Source organism: Dunckerocampus dactyliophorus, chromosome 2, assembly GCF_027744805.1.
Source record: "Dunckerocampus dactyliophorus isolate RoL2022-P2 chromosome 2, RoL_Ddac_1.1, whole genome shotgun sequence".
Taxonomy (NCBI): Eukaryota; Metazoa; Chordata; class Actinopteri; order Syngnathiformes; family Syngnathidae; genus Dunckerocampus; species Dunckerocampus dactyliophorus.
Window position 1 is genome coordinate 36,578,406 of NC_072820.1, and position 26,759 is coordinate 36,605,164.

The 26,759-nt window shown below is 41.2% G+C and overlaps 2 protein-coding genes across 2 annotated transcripts; one reads left to right on the forward strand and one right to left on the reverse strand.

Annotated features, from left to right (window-relative positions):
* Nucleotides 1–6,078: 6,078 nt before the first annotated feature.
* Nucleotides 6,079–9,357, forward strand: metrn (meteorin, glial cell differentiation regulator). The gene is made up of 4 exons (XM_054767586.1): nucleotides 6,079–6,372; nucleotides 6,865–7,301; nucleotides 8,044–8,103; nucleotides 8,226–9,357. The coding sequence occupies exons 1-4, from the start codon at nucleotides 6,284–6,286 to the stop codon at nucleotides 8,537–8,539; spliced, it is 900 nt and encodes a 299-aa protein (XP_054623561.1). The 5' UTR covers nucleotides 6,079–6,283; the 3' UTR covers nucleotides 8,540–9,357.
* A 6,764-nt stretch (nucleotides 9,358–16,121) lies between these two features.
* Nucleotides 16,122–26,731, reverse strand: ccdc78 (coiled-coil domain containing 78). Its single transcript, XM_054800972.1, has 14 exons — nucleotides 26,678–26,731; nucleotides 26,483–26,608; nucleotides 26,323–26,409; nucleotides 25,760–26,104; nucleotides 25,648–25,695; nucleotides 25,484–25,557; nucleotides 25,266–25,329; nucleotides 25,010–25,135; nucleotides 24,750–24,946; nucleotides 23,815–23,989; nucleotides 23,664–23,707; nucleotides 23,517–23,598; nucleotides 23,302–23,402; nucleotides 16,122–23,227 (listed from the first exon to the last, which is right to left on the reverse strand). Exons 1-14 carry the CDS (start codon nucleotides 26,729–26,731, stop codon nucleotides 23,152–23,154), a joined length of 1,599 nt encoding a protein of 532 aa, XP_054656947.1. The 3' UTR covers nucleotides 16,122–23,151.
* Nucleotides 26,732–26,759: the final 28 nt, after the last annotated feature.

A 26,759-nucleotide genomic window follows, 5' to 3' on the forward strand; every position in this document is an offset into this window, starting at 1 on the left:
TCAATAATAAGTCTATTTATCGGTCTATAAGAGTGCTTCTGTAATACTGGGGCGGGCCCCCCTGGAGGGTACTCTGCATGCCGCTTATGCTCACTAGGGGAACGGATATGCTGGAGCCTATCCCAGCTGACTTCGGGCAAGAGGCGAGGTACACCCTGGACTGGTCGCCAGTGGCCAATGGCAGGGCACATATAGACAAACAACCATTCACACTCACATTCATACCTATGGACAATTTAGAGTCTCCAATTAAACTAACATGCATGTTTTTGGAATGTGGGAGGAAACCGGAGTACCCGGAGAAAACCCACGCACGCACGGGGAGAACATGCAAACTCCACACAGAAATGCCCAACGGAGATTCGAACCCAGGTCTTCCTGATCTCCTGACTGTGTGGCCAACATGCTAACCACTTGGTGCAGCCCTAATTGAGAACCACTGGTCTATAAATAGTTTTCCATGGCGAACCGAATGAAATTGTGGATGAAATGCTGACTGAATGTCAGCATTTATGTTGTAAAATGATTCGTTGTCTGTGCCCCATGACCAACCTGGCAACAAGACGCAGCACAATGCAGTCAAGGTTTTGCAGGAATGCTGATTGTCAGAGCACCCTGACAAGATCTCATTACCAGCAGATAGATAGATGACTCAGTGCTGGAAAACAAACATCACCCATGACAGATCAGCTGGATTAGCAGCGAGGTGCCATGGGAAGCTAACAAACGGTCATGGGAAAAAGGGCATCAGGGATGTTTGCACTGAACTCCTTAAAAAAATATGCATTACTACAACCTGTGATACAAGGCTATGACGTTTTTGCACTGTCTTAACGTTCTTTTGAGTATTTTTCTCTTTCAAAAAATAGCAAAACTTCCAAGACTTTGTCAGCAGGAAGAAGCACCGAGAGAAAGTTACACACATGCTGAGGTCCTATAAACACTGTTGACACCACACTCTTACGACATCCTCTCCATGTTTGCACACGCACCACACACTGGAATCCAGAGCAAATACACAAAAATCTCACACATGTACGCAAACTCTCGTAGGCGTACAACACCACTGTTTGAAGACGTCATTGGCGGGCAGGTGAGATGCTTGCCGTCATTGAGGAGTTACACAACTGTACCACGGTGGGAATCTGCCTCATTGTGTGTGTGTGTGTGTGTGTGTTTCATTTAGTGCAATGAAAAGCGGCATTGTTCTACACGCAGAGCGGAAACAAGCAGGCCTCATGGTCCACACACACACTGAAACCGTCCTTATTGGATCCGACATTGATCGGCCACAACAAACATGCTAGAACAGACGGGGTCTAGTAAAGCCCAGTTTGCCTTATATTGAAACATTTGTGGTTACTATTGTTGATAATATTCTTAAAATATTATCTGTAGAATTGTCCAATGAGGTTCATTTGGTCTAACATTGATTCATTCTAAACAGACCAGAGGTTAGCTCGTTTTTTCGTACCTGACAGTGGTCACGTGATGTCAAAACATGTTAAGCATTAGCTTTGAAAAAAACAAACAATCTGAAGTCAGACGCTGACGTCAAATATGTTATCATGTCACTGCCTCCTTTAACTGCTTTATAAACATTTACTTACCTCAGAAATGCATTTTCTTATATTAACTTTATAAAGTATATCGTTTATCTCATACTTTCTTTACTTTCATCCGATTGTAATAATAGTAGCTCTTATTTTTGTCTTTAATGAACCTTGGACACAGCTACGCTACTGTAGGCTAATGGCGTCAGACTGCAGTAGGAGTAGACTGCAATTTTACAGAGCTAAATTGTTGGACTTGCGTCCATGTTTTGTCTTAATGAACACAACTAGGCAAATTATTGTCTTCTACACATTTTTTTGTCATAATGAAGCACTTACATTTATATTTACAAATGATCACCTTACCGTAGATGGTATGAGTTGCTATCTTACCTAAAGAGACAAAGCTAGGCTAGCTGCTAGGCTAGTAAGATGATAGTTACATTGTATAATTTAGTCTTGTTATTTTTTTGTCACCGTTATTTTTTTAGTTATTAAAATTCTTACTACATTACTACTTATATCCTAAATAAATACATTGTTGACTTCAGACTTCTTTCATTGCGGCACTTTTGTCTTAAAGGACAGAGCCCGTAATCGGCTAGGCTAACGTAGCTGAAAACATGTACTGTATCATTAGTCACAGCTATAAATATGTACCCAGATGGTTCCCTCATATAGTAATAATGTCACTATTGCCCAAAGGGGGAAGTTAGGCTAGGTTAATAAGATGGTAGATTTTGATACATAATTATTCATAATAATTTGATCATCTGTACACTTACATCACTAAAGTAATCCCTTCTTTATCACAGTTAATTGGCTCTAGACAATTTCAGTGAAGTAGGATTCCTCCTTTATAAATTGAATATTTTTGTAGTTAGAGCATAGAAAACCTGTTTACGACCTTCTAAATACGGGTTTTAACATTATTAGAGCCCTCTGGACATGAAATGACACGCCCACAGTCACTTTTACGCTCACATTACACAATAGAGTGGCTATAATTACAGAAAATAAGCCATTTAAGACTTGTGCTTGTGTGTGCTGCAATAAATGTGTGACATCGGGGGTTCAGAGATGAGTTTTAGCTGGATTACGGACGGAACAGTAGCCCAAGTTCTTATGATTATATTATTATTATTATTATTATTACTGTGCCTGTTGTGAGATATTTCAAACCTGCAATAAAAGCCTGTAATTGTTCCGGTGCTCAAGTCTGGCGCTTGTATGTTTCACCAAGTGACACCTCGTGACCAGTGTAGAATACTGCATCACAATTTGAATGCATCTTATTAAAGCCTTATATTTCATTGAAGCCTTTCTATTTTAGATAGATTTAATCTTGCGTAAAGCTTTAAAATTTAAAAAAACATCTTCATGTGAAAATGTACTAGATCAGCAAATTTAAAAAATTGTGATTTTAGAAATAAAGTGTTTGTGTGTTCTCTCTATGGTCTTTTTTGTAGCACAGTTAGCGAGTGTACTTTTATAGTTGTCTCCCATATCTCCACACAATAAGTTAAATATGCTAATACCAGAGAACAGTAGAGAGTATGGAGTGATTTTTGGTCCAGAACTAATTTTGCTTTATTTGATTTCTGGCCACTTTTTGTTGTATATTTTTAATGTGGGATTTCCAGATCATATTTTCATATACAGTATTATGACCCTCAGAAATTTATTTTCGTTCACCCTTTCAATGTCCACGCCATCAATTTGTATTTGTGCATAAATATCCTTTTTGCTATTACCAAATAGCATTATTTTAGTTTTACTTAGGTTCAGGGATAGTCTGTTTTAATCAAACCATCTTTTCAGTGTAGTCAATTGATGTGTGACTTTTTCTGTTAGCTCTTGTGTGCTTTCTCCAGAATAAAATGCAGTAGTATCGTCTGCAAATAATACTAGCTTTTGTAACTTTACAGATGCCATTAATGTATAGGTTGAACAGTTTTGGTCCCAGTATTGACCCCTGGGGTATGCCGCACGATATATTTACATTTGCAGATGTATTATTCTCCTAGCTTCACATGTTGCTTGCTGTTACTTAGGTAGATTTTAACCCAGTTCAAAACTAACCCTCTGATTACGTACCTTTCTAGTTTTGTAATTAGGATATTATGATTCATTGTATCAAAGGCTTTTGTCAAATCCATAATTACTGCGCTTTCTGCAGTCTGTAGCATTGGTAATTTCCTCAGTGATTTCAATGAGTGCCATGGAAGTTGAAATGTTAGCTCTGTATCCGTATTGGCTGTCCACTAGTAATTCATTCTTATTAATACATTTGTCCAACCTGTTGTTGAATAGCTTTTCAATGATTTTGGAAAATTGTGGTAATAAGAAAACTGGCCTGTAGTTTGTGAATTGATGTTTGTCTCCATTTTTAAAAATTTGAACTACTTTAGCTACTTTTTTGTTTGGAAATGTACCAGTCTTGAAAGATAAGTTAGTGATGAATGTCAGCGGTTCTGCGATCTCATTAATGACCTTTTTTATCGTTTCCATTTCATTTCCATTACAATCATGCTAGATGCAAAATTTGCATACACTGTTTTGTCTTCCTCAGTCAGATTGTTTTTCATTTTAAGATGACTTCCATAATGCTACTAAACGTACAATGAGTTGATGTACATGGATGTGTTGGGTAAAGTCCATAATCACTAAGTAATAATCAGTAAGTCCATCACTATGAACGTATTCCTCGTGTGTTCTCTTTAAAGGTTGCTGTTTTGAAATAGCCTGCAGGAACACAAAGCTCCATCCCCGTCCCGCAGCAGACAATAAAGCAGCTGGATTTCTGCACATGTGCCTTTGTCTGCGACCCGGGGCCCTTGTCATAACTCCATCGGCGGGCCTTGACTTTCATCACACACACACTGAAACTTCAGTGACTCGAGCGAGATGGATGGAGGTGTTGTGCACAAAAGAATATTTGATATGCTTCTAAATACCTCCGCAAGAAGGCGGGGCACAGCGGGGTGAAGGTCACAGCCGTGCACAGGAGGGCAAAAATCTCATCTTAGCTGATTCTGAAAATAAGATGAGAAGTAGGCTTTTGTCTGCTTATTGGATTGAACTCAAAACTTAAAAATAACAAATAGAACGCTCACTCATGGCTTGTACTCATTTTGTAGACATATATATTATTACTATACACTTTTTTGACAATTAAACACGCTAAATGCAAATACATGTGCGTTAAGATATGCTAACTGATATGATAAGTAGAGTTCAGTACATACAAGAAGCATTAGTATTAGTGTGATATCTTACATCAACATTGTCTTGTAACTTCACACCCTTTTATTCCAACCCGTTTTTTTTAATTTGTGGCCCTCAGCCTCTTTTATAATGTTCTATGTTTAATTTAATTTATAAAATAGTCCGCAGGCCATTTTATATCTCTTAAGGACCGCATATTTGCCTGAATTTGTCACACAATTCCTCTTTTTGCTTCGGTCTGTGCAGCAGAAGCACTCCTGCACAACTCTCCCACCAGTGTTCCAATATTCATACAATCTTTAGTGAACACTCATTTGCACGTTGCCGTGCCGTAAATGAATGCTATGACTCTCGTAGAGTTTTCGGACTGGGCTCTAAGAAAAGTTATTTTCCGTGCTCTAACATCAGACTTTGTGGATTCTTCCCCTCCAATGATGTGTTTTGTCAGGCAACGTCACGTCACCTTTGCACTTTTGACCAGCGCTACAGTTTCGTAGCATATGAGACAGCGGTTTGGCACTACACAGGATTCTGGAAGAATGAACACGTATTGGTCTTTTCTCAATCCACTTTCGTTACTTTTGAGCAAGCCATGCTTCTCTCACTTCTCAGCAAGTAAACAAACTATTTAATTGGCTCATTTTGATTGACGTCACCGCGTTTGGTGTCATGGCGTTTGCTGTGTTATTTCATGTCTACGGGGCTAAACTGGTTTTCTGTGCTCTAACTATGTCAATATTTCATTTATTAATATTGAATCCTACTTGCGGAAATTCACTTATCGCGATAAACGAGGGATTACATTAAAAAAACTTTTTTAAAAGTATTTGTATAGAACGTCATTGGATGTCGATGTGCTTGTGAGTGCAGATGCTACTCATGAAACACAAAAGTAAGCTGAAAATGTGCAAAGCAACCTGATGACCCTGCTTAAAAAACCCAGTTAGCTTATTCATTTACATTAAAACAAATATGTTGCATGTGATTTTTTATTGTGAGAAACTACATGTCACTTGCATGTATGTACACATACTGTGGGGGGAGGAGGAGTAGGGCGACGACAAACTGCTCACATTGTCTCAGTTACTTTGCTCTGTCCTATATGCACACAATGGAGAATTCTAGCATACTTATGCACTGTCACTCTTTCTTCAGGTCAGACTGGCTGGCTGGCTAATCCCCCAGGGCCCCTCCCCTTCCCCCCTTCCTCCCCTGCCCCCGAAAACCCTGCCTCCCTCCTCCTCCCACTTGAGAGAGCAGTGGTTTAAAGTTTCCTGACTCTGCCTCTGATTGGTCGCTCAAGTTTTACTAAAGGGGAATAAACTTTGGGAGCTCAGTCAGTCACTGAGTGAGGAGCAGGCAAACGCTTTAGTCAGTTAAGAGGCTCTTATCTTTACACTTGGAGGGTGTCAGGATGGTTGTTGAGATTAGATTATAGAAGGATTTCAACTTCTTTGGATTATTTTATTTATTTTTCCACATTGCAACACTTGTATTTAAAGATGCACGTTTTGGGGATTTACACCATTTGGATTTTATTCCATGCAACTCTGTGCAATTATTCCGAGGACCAGTGCAGCTGGAGAGGAAGGCAAGTAGCCCTTATTTTTTCTCTGATTTTAGCAGAGCTACAGGTGCTTGCTTGGTCTGACCGCAACATGTCCAGACTAGATGTTTTTCAACTCTCTTCGTGTGAGGAGGGGGTTTGATTGCAGGAGGCCTGCGGGGTCCAGACAGACAGGAGACTTGAGGGATTAATTCTAAACACTGCATGCACAGGAGATGTTGTAATAATATTCCCACTGGCTGCTTATTTATTAAAAAAAACACATGACTCTTGCATGTTATGAGGGCACCTGTGCTCTACAGAGCTGCCAGCAGGCGGCTCTTTTCGTGATTTCTGCAAAGTTTCATTGAAATGAGGCTTTAATATTTGGTGGCAAAAATGAAAGTTCCAAACCCTACCCTCACCCTAACTGAAGTTAGCAGGTTTGCAAAAGTTCTTTATTCTTCTGAAGCTTCTGCTCCTCACACTTGGTCCAAGAAACATGTATTGACTCGTCTCCTCTTTCTCCCACTCCAGTGGTTTGTCCCAGCAGCAGGGCAGCGTGGAGCAGATTTCCCTCCACTGCTCTGAGGGCACCCTGGATTGGCTGTACCCCAAAGGAGCCCTTCGCCTCACCCTGTCCCCCCGCCTACCCTCCATAGTGGTGGGCCCCGGCGGCAGCAGCTCCTCGGGCCTCATCACGGCCTGCGTCAAGCCCTCGGAGCATTTCCACGGCGCCCAGCTCTACCTGGAGAGGGACAGCGTACTGGAGCTCTTGGTTGGGGACAGGCTGGAGTCGTCTCCCCCAACAAGGGTGCGCTGCTTCAGCCGACTTCCAGGGGAGAAGGTGGCTCTCTTCTTGCAAGCAACGCCTCACCAAGACATCAGCCGGCGAATTGCCTCTTTCCGCTATGAGCTGAGAGGGGACTGGACTGCTCGCTTGTCGCTGGACTCCAACCACATCAGCACTTTCGGTGAGTTGAGGTCACAACCTTTAGCTGACTTGCAGGGATTGGGAAATGCATGAAAGATTCATCATTTAAAGTTCTGTGGGCCGACTGGACTTTGCAGTACAGCCAAACTTTCCCTGCAGGCATGTTGGAGCAGGAGAAGCAGAAGGGAGGGGGGGGTACAAAAGCACAGTATGTGGGGGGGCTTTCTCCGGCTCTTTGAATGCATGCCGCTAGAGCATTCTGGGATTACTGCTGTCGCCTAGGCGACAGAGGCCTCTCCCCAGCTGAGATGCTCCCCTCTTTTGTTGAGCTGTGGGGTAGACTTGTCTGCAGCAGAGACCCCCACCCACACATTAAGTTTGCTTTGCACTGGAGAGGAAGGAATCTCATTTATCAAGGGTGGAGAATGTGCAGGGGCCTCCGAGGACAATACTCACAAGTTTTTTGCCCTTGTAGGAATTATTTTGTGAAGTAAAAGTGGGCAGAAGATTTTTTTTTTCCCGACTAGAAGGACTGCAGTCCTTCAACATTTCTTTGAAGTCTATAAGGTGTGACTCTAGACACCCAAGAAGGTTTTAGGATGGGGTGCACCTTTAAAGCCTCCACTGTAAAAGTAGCAGCTGTTATACTATAGCTGTGGTACTTTTGTTGCACAGTTCACATTCCTGTGCATTTCAACTTTTTATTAGCAGGGGCTAATTAGCATATTTGAATAGACAAATTAGTTACATGGAGTCACTCACTGCCTTTCCTGTTTCCTCAGATGCATGCAGACCCTGCAACAACACGGAGATCCTGATGGCCGTGTGTACCAGCGACTTTGGTAAGCAGCCCCCAGTCGCACTAATTGTGGCTCTTTAGAGAAGAGTGGGAATCAGCATTAAAGGACAAATATAAGAACTTGTAAACTGTAAACTCACCAGTATGTGTGTTGCTTGTCCACAGTGGTGAGAGGCAACATCAGGTCGGTGCAGGAGGATGAGAGCCTGCGGGCAGCGGTCATCAAGGTCAGCGCCACACGGGTTTTTCGCCAAAAGTACACCCTCTTCACCGGCACCAGCCGGGTGTCCACCAGGGGCGAGATCCGCACTCTGCTGCAGTGCGGCGTCAAACCAGGTCCCGGCAGCTTCCTTTTCACCGGCCGGGTCCACTTTGGGGAGGCGTGGTTGGGTTGCGCCCCTCGCTATAAGGACTTCCTGCACGCTTACACGGTGGCCAAAGCAGCGCAGCAGATACCCTGTGAACTTCCTGTAGACTGAGCTCCTTCTGAACTTTCTTGCTGCTTGTCTACATTGACACAGAACCAAGGCGGTATGGAACGCCAGGTCAGTCTTGAATAAGGTTGGGAAGCCATGTTGGCGCCACCAAGGAGAGAAATGGATTTTTCCAAACACCATTTCCGTGCAATAGCAAGCCCAGCAAGATTCTGTGGAGCTTCTTGGTTGGCGTGGAGACAAGATCAGAGTGGCGAATTAAGTTCAACTATTCATTCAGGCCTATTGGGTGTGATTCAAACTCAGGAAAAAGCATGAAAAGTAAGCCAGAGAGGACACATGCTTATGTTATTAAGCAGGTTATATACAGTAAGGAAATTGCACTGAGTGAAGAAAAGGGAATGATGCTGCAAGCACTGAAAACCAAATAAAATAATAATGATAAGCAACTATATGTAGCAGAGGGGTGCAGTTGAGAATTTAATATATGTACAGAGACTGGTGTCATAGCCCAAACTAGTGCTAAGAGCACCTTGTACGCTTAAGCCCATCACTCAAACAGAAGAATATGGTTAATCCTGTAAATAAGGATATATAACTGGTGACAATATATGCATTACTGTTTACAATGTGCACTATATCAACCAAATGAAGTGCTGAAGTCTTAAAAACACTGCCATTTGCTATGTATGAGTGAATATATGCATGTAAATATGTGGATAAGATATTCTAAAAACACTATTGTTGATTATTTCTATGTTCTGTCAGTAAAATACACTTTAAGGAAACTCTTTTGCATGTGTGGTTGTTGAACATAAAACGTGACTTTTATCAATAGCAATAGTCAAAAGTGGTGGTTTCTCACACATAAGTCACTTCAGGTAGCCATGAAAGTGACCCTGAAAGGCCAAGAACAAGCGACAAGGAGGCCTAAACAAGATTTAGGGAGTGCAAGTACAAAAAAAGAGCATTGGAATTCTGTTGTACTCACTTTCCCCATTTCCAGGAGCCAGGAAGCAATAAATTGCCATTATGGGGGCACGTCTGAGCGGAGGTGCCACACGGTCGCTCGCTCTATCCAGACCACGTGTGTTATCAAAGCAAAACTTCTTTCCGCCTGTAAAATGTACCCTTTATGTGCAATATCATACACAGCACACAAAGCACATGTTCAAGTCACCACCTGTTTCTCCTTGCTGCAACTTTCTATAGAGTAAAACATTACGTTTACTGCAAGCTGCTAAGGAATTAAGTTTAGGTTGCCTGGCTTGTGTTGGAAATGAACTTTTTAAACCAAATTCACTGCCTCACTGCTTCTTTAAAACATCCTGTAGCCTGGGGGCTGCGTGCACACACACAAAAACCCTCTTCCTCCCTCTAAGGTTATTGTTGCAAGACGCACAAACCAAAACAAAGGGCACTCCAAGTATTCAAACTCCCTCAACAAATGCATGATGTGATGTGTTTGTGGCCCCTTAACTAATGCAACTTGAATGCATGCAAGTACCTTCAGACGTACAATAACCAACCCCCCCCCCCCGTTGCTGTGTAGCTGAGGTGAGGTGTTGACAGGGTGAAGCGTGAAGACCCCAGGAAAAGACATGGGAAGGGGATTTAACAGGGTGTGGACTTCCGTTTAGTTAGCCCCTGAGGGAAGATTAAGAGGGAAATGCTGCAAAAGCTTTAGAGATGAGCACACACACAGAGGGGGTGCAAAATGCTCCTGGACACACACCCTTATACTGCAGTTGAGTACAACTCCCACCCTAGATGCATGTCCTGTTTGTGACTAAAATGGTCTAGGGGCCACATTTTTAGGGAGCCAGGGACTTGGGATGCCAGGCTTCTCCATTTACTATTATTCTTTTGGCTAATATAGGCATTATGTATGCTAGTCAAAGATCCTCTATATGACAAGCGCGCTCTGCTGTTTCGCAAAAATGCGAGACAAAGATCCTCTACATGACCGGAGCACTCTGCTGTTTTTAAGGACCTACTGCAAATTGGGTGATACCACCCAAACAACCATCGCTGGCAGGCAGAGGCCCCACTCCATTGTATCCTAACGATGGTCATTTGACACCACTAAAAAGCAAAGCATTCCTGTCTGGACCTGCCCCCTCCTCTAGAGGATAAATCGCACCAGGCTCTCAGACTAGAGTTGTCCTATCTAGTCTGACTGGTGTGTGTCCCACCTCGTCTATGAGCATGAACTAGACTAAAGCTGTTCTATCTAGTCTGACTGGTGTGTATGAAGCTCGGATGAGAGGCGAAACGTCTTCTAAGACAACCAGAACAGTCCAGTTGAGATTGTTGGAATGCCCTGAGAATACAATGACCTGGATGAATGAGAATATTCATAGGCTTACTACAAAAACGCTACTAAAAGATCCTCTATTTGTCAGGGGCGTTCTGTTGTTTTTAAGGACCTAATGAAAAAAACGTTACTCAAAGAACTTCTATTGGACAGGAGTGCTCTGCTGTTTTTAAGGTCTTACTGCAAAAACTCTCGTCAAAGATCCTCTATTTGACAGGAGCGTTCTGTTGTTTTTAAGGACCTACTGAAAAAAAACACTACTCAAAGATCCTCTATAGAACAGGAGCGTTCTGCTGTTTTTAAGAACCTACGACAAAACACTTGTCAAAGATCCTCTAGTTGACAAGAGTGCTCTGCTGTTTTTAATGACTTACTGCAAAAACTCTACTCACAGATTCTATCTATGACAGAGGTGCTCTGCTGTCTTTAAGGAGGTATTGCAAAAACTCTAGTCAAAGATCCTCTATTTGACAGGAGCGTTCTGTTGTTTTTAAGGACCTAGGGCAAAATGCTACTGAAAGATCATTTATTGGACAAGAGTGCTTTGCTGTTTTTAATTACAGTACCTACTACAAAAATGCCAGTCAAAGATCCTCTATATGACAGGAGCATGCTGAGGTTTTTAAGGACCTACTGCAAAACCTCTGGTCAAAGATCCTCTATATGACAGTAGCGCTCTGTTGTTTTTAAGGACCATCTGCAAAAAGGCTATGTGACAACAACCTCAAAGCAACAGCCTGCTTCCTCACCACGGTACAGCAATGTCTCTGACCCATCTTGTCTCAGCAAGTATTTAAGTGTTAAGTGGAACATCCTCCAAATGCTATGTTCCAAAGTCCAGCTGGGAATGAATTCTTTCCCATAACGCTGCCTCCATACAGCTGTTGGTTGTGTTGGTCGGGTGCTGATTTGGAAAGCGTGGTTGACACATCATCATGCAGCAATCTTATTGGCTGCCATTTTTTGGTTGCCAAAAGACACTTTGGAATTATGAATCACCGAAAACACTGAATCTTGTTTCACATTTGGCAAGAAAGTGATAATAATATCGGCTGGCAATATCGGCCTACCGATATTAACGGCCCGATATTGGCATAAAAATGTGACGGTCGGTAGATATTGGAATTGTTTTTTTTCCTGATAAGGAAAACCGACGGACACATGGCCAGGACGCCACCACCATTTGTTCACATACAGTGCAAGCCCGCCTCCTCTGCGCTTTCCGCAGGCTCTTGTGTTCCTGTCCGCTCTGACTGCCCTGAAGTCGGCTAGCTCCACATTAGCATCTGGGACGCTAGCTTTTAGCCATTCAGTGACGCACAAATAAGCTGCCCTCCCTGAAACTCTTGACGTTCTTGCTCGGTAGTGAATTCAAGTTTCCCATGATAATAGAAGGTACCGAAGGCTTGAATCTCCACTTCCTTGCTAGCCGCTTGGCTTCCATCTTAGCCCCGGCTCTGTCGCCTCGATATCAATGCGTAGACAGGGAATGACACCGATGCGGGACGTCGCTCTCATGGCACGTAAAAATGTTAATTCCACGACAGGAGACATGTGATGTTATTGAGAGCTAGACAATATTGCAAAAAAAAAGTAGGGAGGTAGGTAGATAGCGCGATACCGTATTCATCTCCAAGAGAAATTCACATTTCCAGCAGCTCTGCAAAAATGTCATAACAAACTTAATCACTGAATCACAAAATAAAACAACCGAGGCAAATAATAATACATAATAATAATAATACATAATAAGGTAATTAGTCCAGTCCTTCCATGACAGGTGATATGTGACGTTACCCATATCGGTATTGGTTGATATCGGAATCGGAACCGGAGAGTTGGACAGTATTGGCGTATCGGTTATCGGCACAAAGCCAATATCGGACATCCTTAGAATACATATATACAGTGTACAGTATAAACATGTCACAGGGCCTTTATAGTGTTAGTTTTGGAGTCGTTTCCTTAGTGTGACTTCCTTTCCCTGCTCCTGCCATATCTCCCCGTCCTTTCTCTGCTGTGATCTGCAAATTTTGCCCAGCAGCAAATGGCTACGCAAACAAGATAAGGCCAGAAAAAAGAATGATAGCAATTTTGTTGGCCTACAATATTTGCTGTACGTAGGGTTGCCAAAAATGTGGAAAATGTTTCCTTAATTTCTGGAAAACAATTGTTTAGCATGGGAATTCTGGAAATACCCAATATTGGTCAACTTCAATTACAATATTTTATAGACATTTTTGTACATGTTTTTAAAATTGTGAATAGTATTAATGAAGTTCTTTTAATAAACATATACAGTGCATATTATACTGTACTTCAGGGTTGTTGAAAGTTTTACCACTGAGGATGACATACTGAAAAATCAAAAGGATGCGGGGTGCTACTTTGATAAGTTTATATATTTTTTTATTTTCTTAAATGGCTAAAAAACTATTTATTTATTTATACATACATACAGTATGTTTAAAGACAAAGCTTTGTGCTGTTATTAGTATCAACATGTCAGCTTTTTCTAATTTCTCATTCTAATTTATTTGATTTCCACAGTGTGCCATGAGCCAATAAAAAATTGGCCATCAGTGGCCCCCAGGCTGGACTTTTGACACCTCCCTTTGTTTTTCTAAACATTTAGGTAGGTCCCTGTTATGGTCCAACCTGCAAATTCACAGTTTAGTCCTGTACATTTTCCTATATCTCTGCTCATTTTCATAAAAAGTTTAAGACTTTAAAAAGTTGTGGAACTGCATAAAAATGAAAATATTTCAAAAAAGGTAAATAAAAAAAATTAATAAATTAGCTGCAATAGCTAGCAAGCAGAAATTTGATATGTGAAGCGTAGTGAGGAAATAATTCACTCTTTTTTCTCTCTGTGCTTTTCCAACAGATACAGCTACAGTAGATAAAAATGCCAACAAATATCACAATCATTTGTAAAATATCATGTGACAAGATCCTTGTTGGACGACTTTAAAACAGTAGGAAGACATTTCATGGCTTGGGTCCAGTTTCAGCATATGCTAGATTAATCGGGATAAAGAAACAGCTGTAACCATGACAACCAAACACCATAAGTCTGGTCTGTCCACCTCATCCTGCCCTCTCTCCATCAGATCAGCAGCCACCAGCTGAGCGCACGCATGATGTCCATGACCACATTGGCATCCCAGATTCCCATTACACTGTCGGACAGCTGGGACCGCAGAGTGGGAATTATGTGAAGCAGCCACATCATCCTTCCCATCCGTCAAGCTAGGAAAAGTGACTATGATAGATGATCTCTTTCAAGGCAGATTGCACCTAATGTAGTGAGGATGGGTGTGCCTTGAAGGCATCGCACATTAACACAGATTAGCACATTAACCAGAAAATGTGCAGCGAAGGCACAAGTGTAAAACATCACATGCAAAACTTCCAAAAGCAGCATGTAACCTGAATGCATCACCTGAACAGCAGAGAAATGTGAGATTTATTGAAAATCCCACTTTTTTTGTAGGTGGACTGTCATGAAAGAGTGAGAAGTGGTCATCTTAAGACCAGAGTGGGCAGTTTGGGCGGGTTCAGAGGTGAGGTCAGAATAGAAAACAAGTGAGAGCATGTTTATGAGGCCATGTTATCCTTGTGAAGTAGCCAAGGGAGGAGAGCAAGCAGCTCCTTTTGTGCCTCAAGAGCTTGCAGATGGCTGTAATCCCTTCCAAAATGTGCACTGAAAATCCATCAAGGCAGAGTGGACATGGTGCGTGAGTGTGGGCCGCACATTTCTCAGGGTGGGTTCAAACCAGTATCCGTGGAGCTTTCCCGCCAAAATAGTTGGTGAAAGGAAAGACTGAATGATGAAGGGCCGCTGCCCCTCTGTTTGAACTCCGCACAGCTGCCACCTCCTTGGCTATATCCTGGGGGCTGACATCAGCTCACAGGGGGCACAAGCACAAAAACCTCCAAACACTAACACTGGGCACTAACAAGGCCCCTTAGAGCTCTGCACTGTCAGCGTGATAGGCTCCTATTAATCACATGGTGGCGCTAGAGTAGAGTGACCATATTTTGATTACCGAAAACCACTCGACACTCGACTCGGCAATGAGATACTCAAAGTACTGTTTACTCAAAAGGTGCCTTATAGTTTCTATAACTTTCTATCTATAACCAAAGACACAAATTCCAAAGGAAGATGAAAAATATGATTCCAAAAACGGAACAACACAGCAACCTGAGATCAAACTCTCATTAAGTTCAGGAATGTTACCAATATTTTTGGGAAAAATGTGCCGTCAAAAGTCAGAAGAACTAGGGATTTTGAACCGCCGTTGTGCATGATGTCCCAGTTTTACTAGACAAGCATCAGAGGATTAACGCCATGCACATTTTGCTTGTTTTTTGAGCAACATTGTTTTTTTGGCAAACTAATTAAAAAAAAGCCGCCCACACGGCAGCCTCTCAGGGTTACGTCACATGCAGAATATCACTGCAATCAATCCAATATTAGTAGTACCATAAATGCTCTAATTATAGCTGGTTTACTGACCGAAACTGTATAGCGGACTGGTCGTTAATTGGAAGCAGGCCATAATTGGAGAGAGGTTATTATTTACAAAATTTGAGAATTCAGTACATATAACATCTTCATTTTTTAACTTTAATAATAATATGTATTATTATTATTATTATATTGGAGTATTACTATATTAAATGTTGCTTAGTGTCCTTATCAATTACAGTAAAAGAGTTGAGATGGTTTACTTTTTAGGTCATAATAATCCCACAGGAGGAGTTTAAGGACTTGATCTAACTCAGGAAATAGGAGAACTTTCTCATGTTCACACTTGTTAGTAGATGATAAACAATATTTAAAATTGTTCTTGGGGGTGGTATGTAAACATGGCTACAGGTAAACAGGTAAACTCTATGCAACTTAAGATGACAGATAACTGTAACAGATTTCAAAAGCGGGAAAAAAGTGGCCTAAATTTCATACTCGCCATATTCTTAAACATTTCATACTCTAAAATATTAAAATAAAAAAATGTAAAAATGTTTTGTCAGTGAAGTACAAGGATGTGGCGGTCCTCGATGACTGGGTTTGCCTTGGGCCACCAAATGACTAAATATACCCCCAGCACTGACCACTAATGATACTCCTAATGATTTAGGATTAATACCACAATGTATTTATTAGTCTGTCCCAAAGGAGCAGGACAACACAAAATGTTATTTATTAGAAAAATGTATTTGAAAAGATGATGCTCAGAGTAAAACTGAATGCTTCCTTATGTCTTCAGTATTAGTATTATGTATTAGTCTTCAGCACCATTAAACCCCGTATCCTGTTTCCAAACACCTGCTTCTATTCAGCCTAAACCTGACAAATTAACCGCAAGGATTTGGATTAAAAGTTGAGAAACATCCTTCTTTTCCGCCCTTGTCATACATCTAATCCTGCCATGCCTCCTGTGTGCACTCACTGTCTGTTTCTCCTCAGACTTGAGTTACCTCCTCAGGAACAACACTGCGCCACTTCCATTGTGTTGAGCCAAGAGGTAGGCAGGAACGAAACTGCCACTCACTCTGTCGTTTTGTTGTGTTACTAGTATCTCCTTGCAAGGTTGTTTTTTTTTTTTACTCAATGTTTTGCAGCCTCGGGGCATGGTGTGTCAACTGATACTGGCTGGCACTGTGTTGCAAGTACGTGAGAATAGCTGTGAAATATGATATCGTTTGTGTTATGAAATCTGTGCGGGTGCTTATGTTTTAGTATTGAAGCACACTTACATCACTGGTGATAATGGTGCTGGAATAATCCAATCAAGTGATCAGATCATGTTTATTTCACAGATTAGTTAGCATTTAGTATATATTTATTTGCTTGTTGGCAAATGCACATTTAGCTCATGTTTTGCATTTACAACAGTGGCGTAAAAGAACATACCACAGCTGTAGGTGGAAAGACTTAAGTTCCCCTGCAGGGGCAAAAAAATATGTCTCTAAAGTCGCACAACATTTTCACATTTTGAACCACTGTCATGTTGGACCGCTTTTGAGGGAATGTCAAACAATTAATTGTGCATTTAGTTACTATTAATAGTGGTTAACGTCTGTGCAAAATAACGTGTGACACGCATCTTTGCATGCGACTTACCTTCGCATTTGCCTCTGTCATTAACTTTAAGAGTGACTCTGCAGCTTTATGTTTCCGTTTTATTATAAACAGGGGTTAACTTCTTTTTAGACTTGTATGACAAATAAGAACATTAAAAAGGAAAATGTGTTTTACTTTTAACTAGGAATAGGAGTGAACTTCTTTTTACACTTGCATGACATTTAAAAAATGGTAGTGGTTTAATTTATCTTGAACATGCACGCAAACTACAGTGCACATCACATAACACAATTCACAGTTCTGCGTTTCCAAAAAGGAGTAGGAAGAAGCAAATCCTACCCCTCATCCGTTTCACATCAGTTGCAATACATTTGCTGAATGTACAACAACAACAACAACAACTTAATGATGGTAATAAATTGATAATAGCTGATGAAAAAGTTGACAGGGACACATTTTGACAATGTGTGAGTACAGACAATGTACCCACCGAAAAAGAAGAGTTAGTAGTCAATGTAAGACTGGTTAGATATAGTATTGTACGTGCACAGTGGTTCAGGCGTCTTCTTCCTTGTACTTTATAAACATCAACTGCTTGTACCGTTTCTTGAAATGGCTCATTTTAGTGCATTGTTTGAGTTCCTGACTCAAGCCGTTCCATAGCTCGATTCCACACAGAGAAATGCTGAAGGTTTTTAGTGTAGTCCATGCATATAAGTGTTTTAGGTTTAATTTGTCCCTAAGATCATATTTCTCCTCTTTTGTTGAGAATAATTGTTTTATATTTTTGGGTTACATGTTATAGTTTGCTTTATGCATCATTTTAGCTGTCTGAAAGTTGATCAGATCAGCAAATTTTAATAATTGTGATTTTCGGAATAAAGGCTTTGTATGTTCCCTGTAAGCGACATTATGGATCATCCTAACCGACCTTTTTTGTAGCACGGTTTGTGAGTGCAGTGTACTTTTAGAGTTGTTTCCCCATATCGGTAAGTTAGATATGGTAATACCAGAGAACAGTAGAGAGTATGGAGTGATTTTTGGTCTAGAACGAATTTTTTTTATTCAGTATTGAGTAATTTCTTGCCACTTTATGTTGTGTATTTTTAATGTGAGATTTCCAGTTCATATTATCTATTACGACCCAATGTCTACGCCGTCAATTTGTATTTGCCTATGTGTATCCTTTTTGTACTTTTTAAAATTAGTTCCTGTGTGCTATCTCCAGAGCAGAATGCGGTTGTATCATGTGCAAATAATACCAGTTTCAAGTCCTTCGCGACTTTACAGATGTCATTTATGTATAAATTGAACAGTTTTGGTCCCAGTATTGACCCCTGGGGTACGCCGCACAATACCTTCAAGCTCGCAGATGTACTGTATATTCTCCTAGTATCTTCCCATTTTGCCTCCTGTCTGCTAAGTAACTTTTCACCCAGTTCAAAGCTAATCCTCTGATTCCATATCTTTCTAATTTTGTAATTAGGATATTGTGATTAATTGTATCGAAGGCTTTTGTCAAATACAAAAATACTGAACCTGCGCACTTTCTACAGTCTACAGCATTGGTCATATCCTCAGTCATTTCGATTAACACCATGGAAGTTGAAATGTTAGTTCTGTATTGGCTGTCTGCTAGTAATTCATTGTTATTAAGAAATTTGTCCAACCTGTTGTTGAATGGTAATACCAGAGAACAGTAGAGAGTATGGAGTGATTTTTGGTCTAGAACGAATTTTTTTTATTCAGTATTGAGTAATTTCTTGCCACTTTATGTTGTGTATTTTTAATGTGAGATTTCCAGTTCATATTATCTATTACGACCCAATGTCTACGCCGTCAATTTGTATTTGCCTATGTGTATCCTTTTTGTACTTTACATATGCTTTCATCAGTCATTCTAAAAAAGTGAGTTTTGATTGCTTTATTGTTGTTACATTTAGCAGTAAAGTTTAAGTCATGAGTCATTAAAGAGTGAGTCTTGATTGGTTTTTGTTTTAGAAACATTAAAATGTCACTTTAAACATTGCCTGTACAGTTTTTATGCTGGTGACAGTTTCACACTGGAACAGATTATTTCAATTTGTGTTACAATGTATTCCTAAAAAATGTTTGTAAAACAATGTCGCGAAATTATAGCTTTATGGGGTACAGTAAATACCAGGGGTGTCACAAGATCCAGTGAGATTAAAATGTGACAAGATTTCTCGTTCAGAAAAAAAAACTGTCTCGTGGGCACTAGGCCTGGGATGATCATAAATTAATCACACAATAAATGAAAATTAATTACATAATTTTGCTGGCCTCAATATATTGCCATGTGTCTGTTTTTCTCGTCTCCCGCCTTCAAACAGGAAGGAAAAGGATTCACTCTATGCATTGGTTTCAGCACCTTGGCGTGTTTGTTCCATAGAACAACGGAATGAATGGCGCGAGCCCTTTTTGTTAGTCTCTTTGTCACGGTGGATGGAGGTGGGGCTGGTAGCGTACACACAGAGTGCAATGTAGTAGAAATTAAATTAGTAGATTGCAATATGTTGTAATCTTTGTTTTACATTTCTTCATTGTACTTTTATTAAAAGTAATGTTAAAATCTGGTCTCGTCTTGTTCTCGCAGATCCAATCTTGTGCATTGTCTCATTTCGTGAACCAAGAGTCTTGTGACACCTCAGTAAATACACTTCTATTAAAATTGAACTGAGCTGTAAACGGTGTGTGTAGAACGAATGAATAGAACAGAGTTGTCCTTTAAACAAACTAATATCAGTGGTCACGTTTGGTGTACATTGACAGTATGCACAAGGTGTGCGGACAGTCACACAGCATGTTTATATTGCAGCAACGTGCACGCTCACTTTGTGCATGTCACAAGCCATCCAGCTATCCAACCAACCAGCCTTTGCTCAGCTGAGGCGAACATGTGCGCTGGAATTCTCCCCCAATTAAGACAGGGATTAGGCAGGTCCAGTGTGGGAACGGGCCCGAGTGTGGGAAAGCAGAGGGGTCTCTCTCCTCCTTCCCTCAGCCTCATTCTCACTCGCTCTGGTCCATCCCTCCCCTGTCTTTCTCACCCTTTACTGTACCTCTGCTTTTCTTTTCTCACCCTAAATTCTCCCTCTCCTCTTCACTTTTCATCTCAGTCAAGCCTCACTTCCAAATACTCTAATTTGTTTTCCTTCCAAACCTTCTCTTCACTTAATATGCACGCCGGCTCCTCTTTTTTTTTTTTTTATTTCACTTGTCATTATTTCTTTTTTCCCCCCTTTGATGCAGCCACCCAGAATGTCTATAGCTTTCGGTACCAATTCTTCAAGGTTTGCTGAAGTGCATGCAACCACCCCATCAGCCTCTGTCTCCCCCCGCACCCCGCCCCTCTTAATGCCTCTCCAGTCTTGGTGCTGAAAGCTTGTCTGGAGAGGAGCTGGGGACTCTTGCATGAATAGTCAGACGCAAAGCAGAGGGATGGTGGGGGTTGGGGGCAAAAGACAATTTGTCAGAAAAAAAGAGACAGGTGTCCCACAAAATGATGGTAACAGTTTTTCAGGATTGCAAAGCTTTGCAATTAGTTGGGTAATTGCTATCAAGTCACCACACACATTTGAACTAGTACATGTGGTGCTTTCATGACGTTTCCTGTTCACTTTCCATTGATACCGACGTCATTCTCATGATATCCCTACACCATCATCGCCAAATTCCCACCGCCTGCACATTCTTCATCCTCAATGTCACCTTTTCTTCCTCATTCCCACTCCTGTTCCTTGCATTCCCATAAATCTCTTCCCAGTGCACTCCGGCACACAAGGCTTGTCTGTTCCAATTATGGCCAGCCCGTCCAGCCACTGGCTCACACACACTCTTCGCCCACAAGCTCGTTCTCATTAAGCCTGTATCAATTAAGCATTAACCTCCTAAAACAAAGGAACTCTTGATGAGCGGCCCATCGCAGCACATGTGAGGTACTTCCTCTCCAGCGCTTCCCTTTGCTTCCCATCCTCAGGATAACTCATTCATCCAATCTTTTTTCCCCACTGTGCTGGTCACAAAACAAATCTGTGCACAAAGTGTCAACAACGACATAAATCAAAGTAGAGGGTTAGCATGAGATGCTAACTGGCTGTGTGATGTTGATTAGGCTTGATTTATAATGTATTTACGGGTTTATTCTGCTGACACATGCTTAGGTCCAGTGTTTTTTTTTGTTTGTTTTTTTTTAAAAACACTGACTCCCCAAATAAATGAACTTATGACATATGCTGTACATACAGTCATGAAAAAAAAAATATTAGACCACCCTACAGTTTATTGATCCATTTTAATGCCTGGTACAACTAAAGGTACATTTGTTTGGACAAATATAATGATCATAACAAATATAGATCTATATAAATAAGAGTTTAATTTAGGAGCATATATCTAGCAACTTCCATGCTTTTCTTGATAACAACCAAAAACAGTTAAGTTCTTACATTAATAGCTATAGCATTGTACTGCCAAAAATTGTAACTCTTATGAGCTATTTTTGTTTTCACTCTTTAGAAACAAGGGTGGTCTAATAATTTTTTCCATGACTGTATTAGCATCTACTCATCAATGCCACTTGTGTCCACAAGAGGCAATAGTGAGTCACTGTGGTAGTGTATGGGCGCAAGCTAGACAGAAGAAGTCTATTGGCATTCATGTAAAAAAAAAAGTATTTCTTAGTTACAGTACATTCATACAATACAAGTGAACACAATTCTGGTATTAATATTCACAAGTTTGTTTGGAGAGTGAGATAAGTAATTCTGATTATATGATATATCATAAAGCATTTTTTAAACAGGTATTGTTGGTAACATGGACATGTGTGATGAACATTGCTACATTTCCCTTTTCAACAAAACTAGTTTGACCAAGACACAACACTGGCTGACTAGACAGTCACGGTCACATTTTAACAGCAACATCATGCAAGGTTAGCCTTTTTGCTGACGAAAATCTAAATGATCACAAGTACATCTCCCACACCAGTAGCTGACTGACGGATAGTTGGCAGAGCTCCACACTTTTTTAAAGATGTGTAGCGGAGCCTGTGTTTTTTACAGAGCTGTCCTCCGTGAACTCTGCGACTCAAAAGTGGTGCAAACAACTGAGTGAGATGATATATTTTTGCTCATAAAAAAAACTTTCCGGAAACACATACGACTGTTAAAAAGTCAATTCTGCCTAACAGCGGAGGTTTGCTTTCATTAATGTGGTGAATAGGATAACACGTACCCTATGAAGAAATAAGAGCAACCAACCACCTAAAATGTTGCTACAAAGGGCCTGGCATGCATACTACCGTGTTTTCACGTGTAAAACACTTTTCCATCAGACTTCTAAGTGACTGTTTCTTCTTCTGCAAAATTTTTCATTTGATGTTTGTGGATGATTCTTCCTCACACATTGCAACACACCATCTTTGTCAGCAGCGCAGCAAAGAACCAACCTGCTTTTGATTTTTCCCACAGAGCCGTCGGTGTGAGGACTGCTCCCCAGCACTTTGGCACAGTGACTATGTTGGCACAGACCCAAGCTGCACCCCCGCCACTGTACCACCACACACCCCCTTTCCCAGGGCCCTGGGAGTGTAATACATTACCAACAAAATCCCACTTCCCATTCCTCTCAATGTTTTCACACCCCCCTCTCATATGGCAGACATGCCCCCTCAAAAGGGGAATGGGGTGACATGAATGTATGACAGTTTTCCCATAATTCCCCTGACTAGTTCCATTTTAGATTATACCAAGTTTTCCTTTAGATTTGATTTCAGTTACAAATTGTGGCATTAAAGTCACTAGGGGACTCTTTCACTATATAATGAATTTCAAAGGGGAGGTCGTAAATATGAAGGCTGATTCTGGGAAAGTGCCTTGGAGCAGCACCGCAGCATTGAAGGGAAAGCATTCAGGGACGGGCGTGTACGTGTCTGGGTAACATGTAATGACATTATTCTCACCAGGGTGACCCCTCATTGTCGCAGCGCTTTCTTCTCCCGAGCTCGTGAAATTGACATAAGCTTTACAAACATTCCAGGCATTTTTTTCTCAAGGCCGGATTTCTTTGGGAATGTCATCGTAGAGGGAGGGGGAAGAAAACACCACCTAGTGATCAAATGAAAGAAGTGTGGAATGGGTGTTTTAATTGTATAATTTACCTAATGGAATAATGACCTTTATGTTGTAAAATTTTTATGTGTTTTGGTAATTAAGTGAATTAATGAGTGCTCTGTGTGCGTGACGGCTCCTCTTTCCCATGCAGAAGACTGAGATGTGCAACCTCCTGTTTATACCTGCAGATAAAAGGCCGATATCATTCTGTATCCTTCCTAAAAAAAAATGCTAAATTATCATTTGGCCTTCTGACCTGTCGAGATGATTGTCAATATAGTCCTGCAGCTGTGACACCTGCGCTTCTGCAACGGTCGCTCTGGTGATGAGAAGCTTGTGCTCCCTCTCATAGCTCCCCTGGAACAAATGAGTGGATTTCCTATTATATACTGTATACACACGATACCATTGTGTTCTGGACGACAATTTTGCAGCACTGAGGATTCACAGTGGTGATATAGTTTCATGTACCAGAGTGGAGTCTGTTATCTCCTTCAGCTGTTCCCTGATGACCAACCAGGATTCTTCAAATATCTTTTCCAGTTTTGGCATCCTGAAGATGGAAGGTATAGTTTTCATGAACAGTTGATCACTTTCGTCACATATCGAAATACTCACTCCTGGCAAATTGATGTCCCCACAGGAGTTTTGAGGACTGCCACCTGCAAGAGAAATTGCACCTCTCATGTACTGAAAGCTTCTGGGATTTATAACAAAGGGAAGCAAACAGACAAAACCAAAGCACACAATGTAATCAATTTTCTGCTACCTGGTTTCGAGTCACCTGCCGCTGACCCTCCAGTTTGGACTTGTCCAGCTCAAGCTGATGGAGAACCTTCTCTGACTCCTCTCTCAGCTCAGTGGGTTCCACGTTGAAATTGGCTTCTGGGGGTCCAGGCTCCAGACCTTTGTCTGGTTTGGATAAAATCTGCTCCCTCTGAGCCCTATAAACATTATTAGGAACATCTGTTTTGAGTACAGTATACCAGAGGTGTGGACTCGAGTCACACGACTTGGACTCAAGTTGGATTCGACATTGACATTATCTAAAAAGACTTGAAACTCGACATTAATGACTCGGGACTTGACTCGGACTTTAGTCTCATGACTTGAAAATACTTCAGACTTTCAGTGAATGTGTTGAGTAAACTGTGTCCCCATTCAAAGTATTCAACTAACATGATCGTTACTAACTAATTTCCAGCAGGACAACATATTTATCTCCGTCAAGCACAACGCAAAGCACAAGCACACCGCGGAGGCTATGTTTTTGCCGGCGTTTATCTATTTGTGTTCAAAATAACTTTAAAAGTTCTGAATGGATTTGAATGAAATTTTCGGAATTGTCAGAAATGGGATATGGAAGAACTGATTAAAGTTTGGTGGTGATCCAGATCACCGTCTGGATCCAGGAAATTTTGAAAAGATTCTTTAACATTGAGAGATAGGACCATTTTCAGTTTTTGTGCATATAACACTAAAAATAATACTCAGAGCACTTGGAAAAAAATACAGGACAAGTTTCCAACAGGTCCTACAAAATAGACCAATCGAAAAAAATGTACGATTGTTATTTTTGGTGTGAATTACAATATGGGGGGAATTATGGCGCTTGGCAGAGGTCTGCACTCTCCGAGTGCTTCTCTAGTTTCTTTTTGAATGTGCCTCATTGAATGCATCTATTAATGTCTAACCACTAATCACCTGTATGCATTCATCAGGGCGTGATGGGTTTTGGTGATCCTCTGCAGATTCTTTTTGTAAGCTCGAGCGGCGGTAGCAAGCTGTTCCTCACGAGCCCTGTAGGATGAGCGGACGTCCCTCAGCATGTTGTCCACAAATGCCTTCAACTTGTTACCCTCTGACAGCATTTTGTTTCCTCCAAGGCTATCGATGTACTCCTATAGCACACATTTAGCACTGTAACTTATTTTAGACATCTGTATGTTTGTGCAGCTACTCACAGTTATGTCCCTTAAATAGCACACCAGCCTTGCACGATATTGCTCATTAAGCTCTTTGACTTGCAGCTGCAGCCTTGAGTTGTCTTCTTGGACCTGCTTCAATTGGCTCTGACAGCACAGACAAGTCTTAGAAAGAAGTGGCACAAACAGAGCACAAACTGATCAGAACCGTTAAGCATACTCAGGATTGATTTAGTATGAGTACATTCCCTTTGTACGCCACTGCTTTAGTGTGATCTTGAGAGAATATGCTCACCAAACTCTGCTCAGATGGTTTCTGCTGGCTGTTTTGAATCTGCTGCTCTTTTCCCATCGACTCACTGATGAGTTCAGTTTGCACCACAGAGAAGTGACCAAAAACCACATCACAAGAGGAAGTCAAGTGACCACAAGCAATCACAGAGCAGATGAAAACCATCACCATCTTCAGACGACTGATCCATTTTTAGAAAGATAATCCAAAGCATGCCTCACATCTTGTCCTTGAGTTTCCGCTGCTCCTCCTCATAGCTGCGCTTCATGTCCTCCATCATGTCTTTAATTTCATTCTGATTTCCGAGAAGTTGAGCGTAAGAAACATGAACAACATTGGTAGCACGGCAGCCATTATTATGAAAAAAATTACTTGAGTCACTTACATTTCTTTCCATGTTTTTTTGCTCTGTGTTCAAAGCAGCAGGATCTGGCTGTTAGAATGAGCGTAGTTATGTCATTCATGATTTTATTGATGGCATCACTTGAAGGACTCACCTTGACTCTGCTATGCAACATGCGGCTGATGAGGCCCCTGACTCGGTCCAGCTCCCCGTGAAGGCCTTGCGTGGTGTCCTCAGCCCTCTGGTGCTGCTCGGCCAGCTGGCTGCGCAGGGCATCCTGGGCCTGGGCCAAGGCCAGCAACGCTGCACTCAGCTCCTTGTTCTGGGCCAGCTCTTTGTGGTGGGCCTCAGCTAGAGAGAGGTAGTTCTTCTTGAGCGATGCGTACTCTTGGCTGTTGTTTTCAAAGACTTTTGGATGACCCTGTGCTGACTGGATCTCCACAAGCAATTTGTCTCGCTCTGTTTCCAGTTCTGTTAACTCCCCTTTCTGGTTCAGTATCTAGAAAAGGAAAGAAGATGCAGAGAAGATAGAGGAACTTGCTAAACTAACACTTTGTTCCTCAAAAGATGGCTTCAATCTTTTCGGGTGAGAGTCTAAAAGTATTTGCCCAATCTTTCTTGCAGAAGTGCTCCAAAATCTGTCACATTTAAAGACACCCTTTAGTGTTTACAGTATAATCTAAAATATTTTCTGACTTTTAAACTAGCAGCCCTCACCTTGTTTTTCAGCTGAAATGTCTCTTCCTCAAACTGAGCTCTCATCTTGTTTATTTGAACCTTCTCCTCAACAAGCTCCTTTGATATCTAAACATATGGAAGATAAGACATTTCTGGTTATTGGGTGCATTGAATAAACTTATGAGATACTTATAAATACCTTCAGCTTCTCCTCTTCACTTTGGACGAGCCTGGTGGACAGGTCTGTGTTGGAGGTTGACAGATGAGCGACTCTGCTCTCCAAGTAGTCCACTTTAACAGAAAGGCGCTCATTTGTGTCTTGTAGCTGTAAGGTAAAAGGTATGAAGTACAGTATATAACAAAATGTTACTTCAAAATTGGATGTCCAACTCACTTTTTCCACTTGCATTTTGTCCTGAGCTTCACTTGAAGACTTCGCTGTGTTCATCTTTACAATTGCTCAGAGTGTTTGATAC

Coding starts and splice junctions, on each gene's coding strand:
- ccdc78 (XM_054800972.1), bottom strand. CDS start 26,731: ATGAACACAGCGAAGTCTTCAAGTGAAGCTCAGGACAAAATGCAAGTG. Junction 23,599..23,663: donor GGGACATCAATTTGCCAGGA/GTGAGTATTTCG, acceptor TTCCATCTTCAG/GATGCCAAAACTGGAAAAGA. Junction 23,228..23,301: donor ATTGACAATCATCTCGACAG/GTCAGAAGGCCA, acceptor TTTTATCTGCAG/GTATAAACAGGAGGTTGCAC.
- metrn (XM_054767586.1), top strand. CDS start 6,284: ATGCACGTTTTGGGGATTTACACCATTTGGATTTTATTCCATGCAACT. Junction 7,302..8,043: donor CAACCACATCAGCACTTTCG/GTGAGTTGAGGT, acceptor CTGTTTCCTCAG/ATGCATGCAGACCCTGCAAC. Junction 8,104..8,225: donor CGTGTGTACCAGCGACTTTG/GTAAGCAGCCCC, acceptor GCTTGTCCACAG/TGGTGAGAGGCAACATCAGG.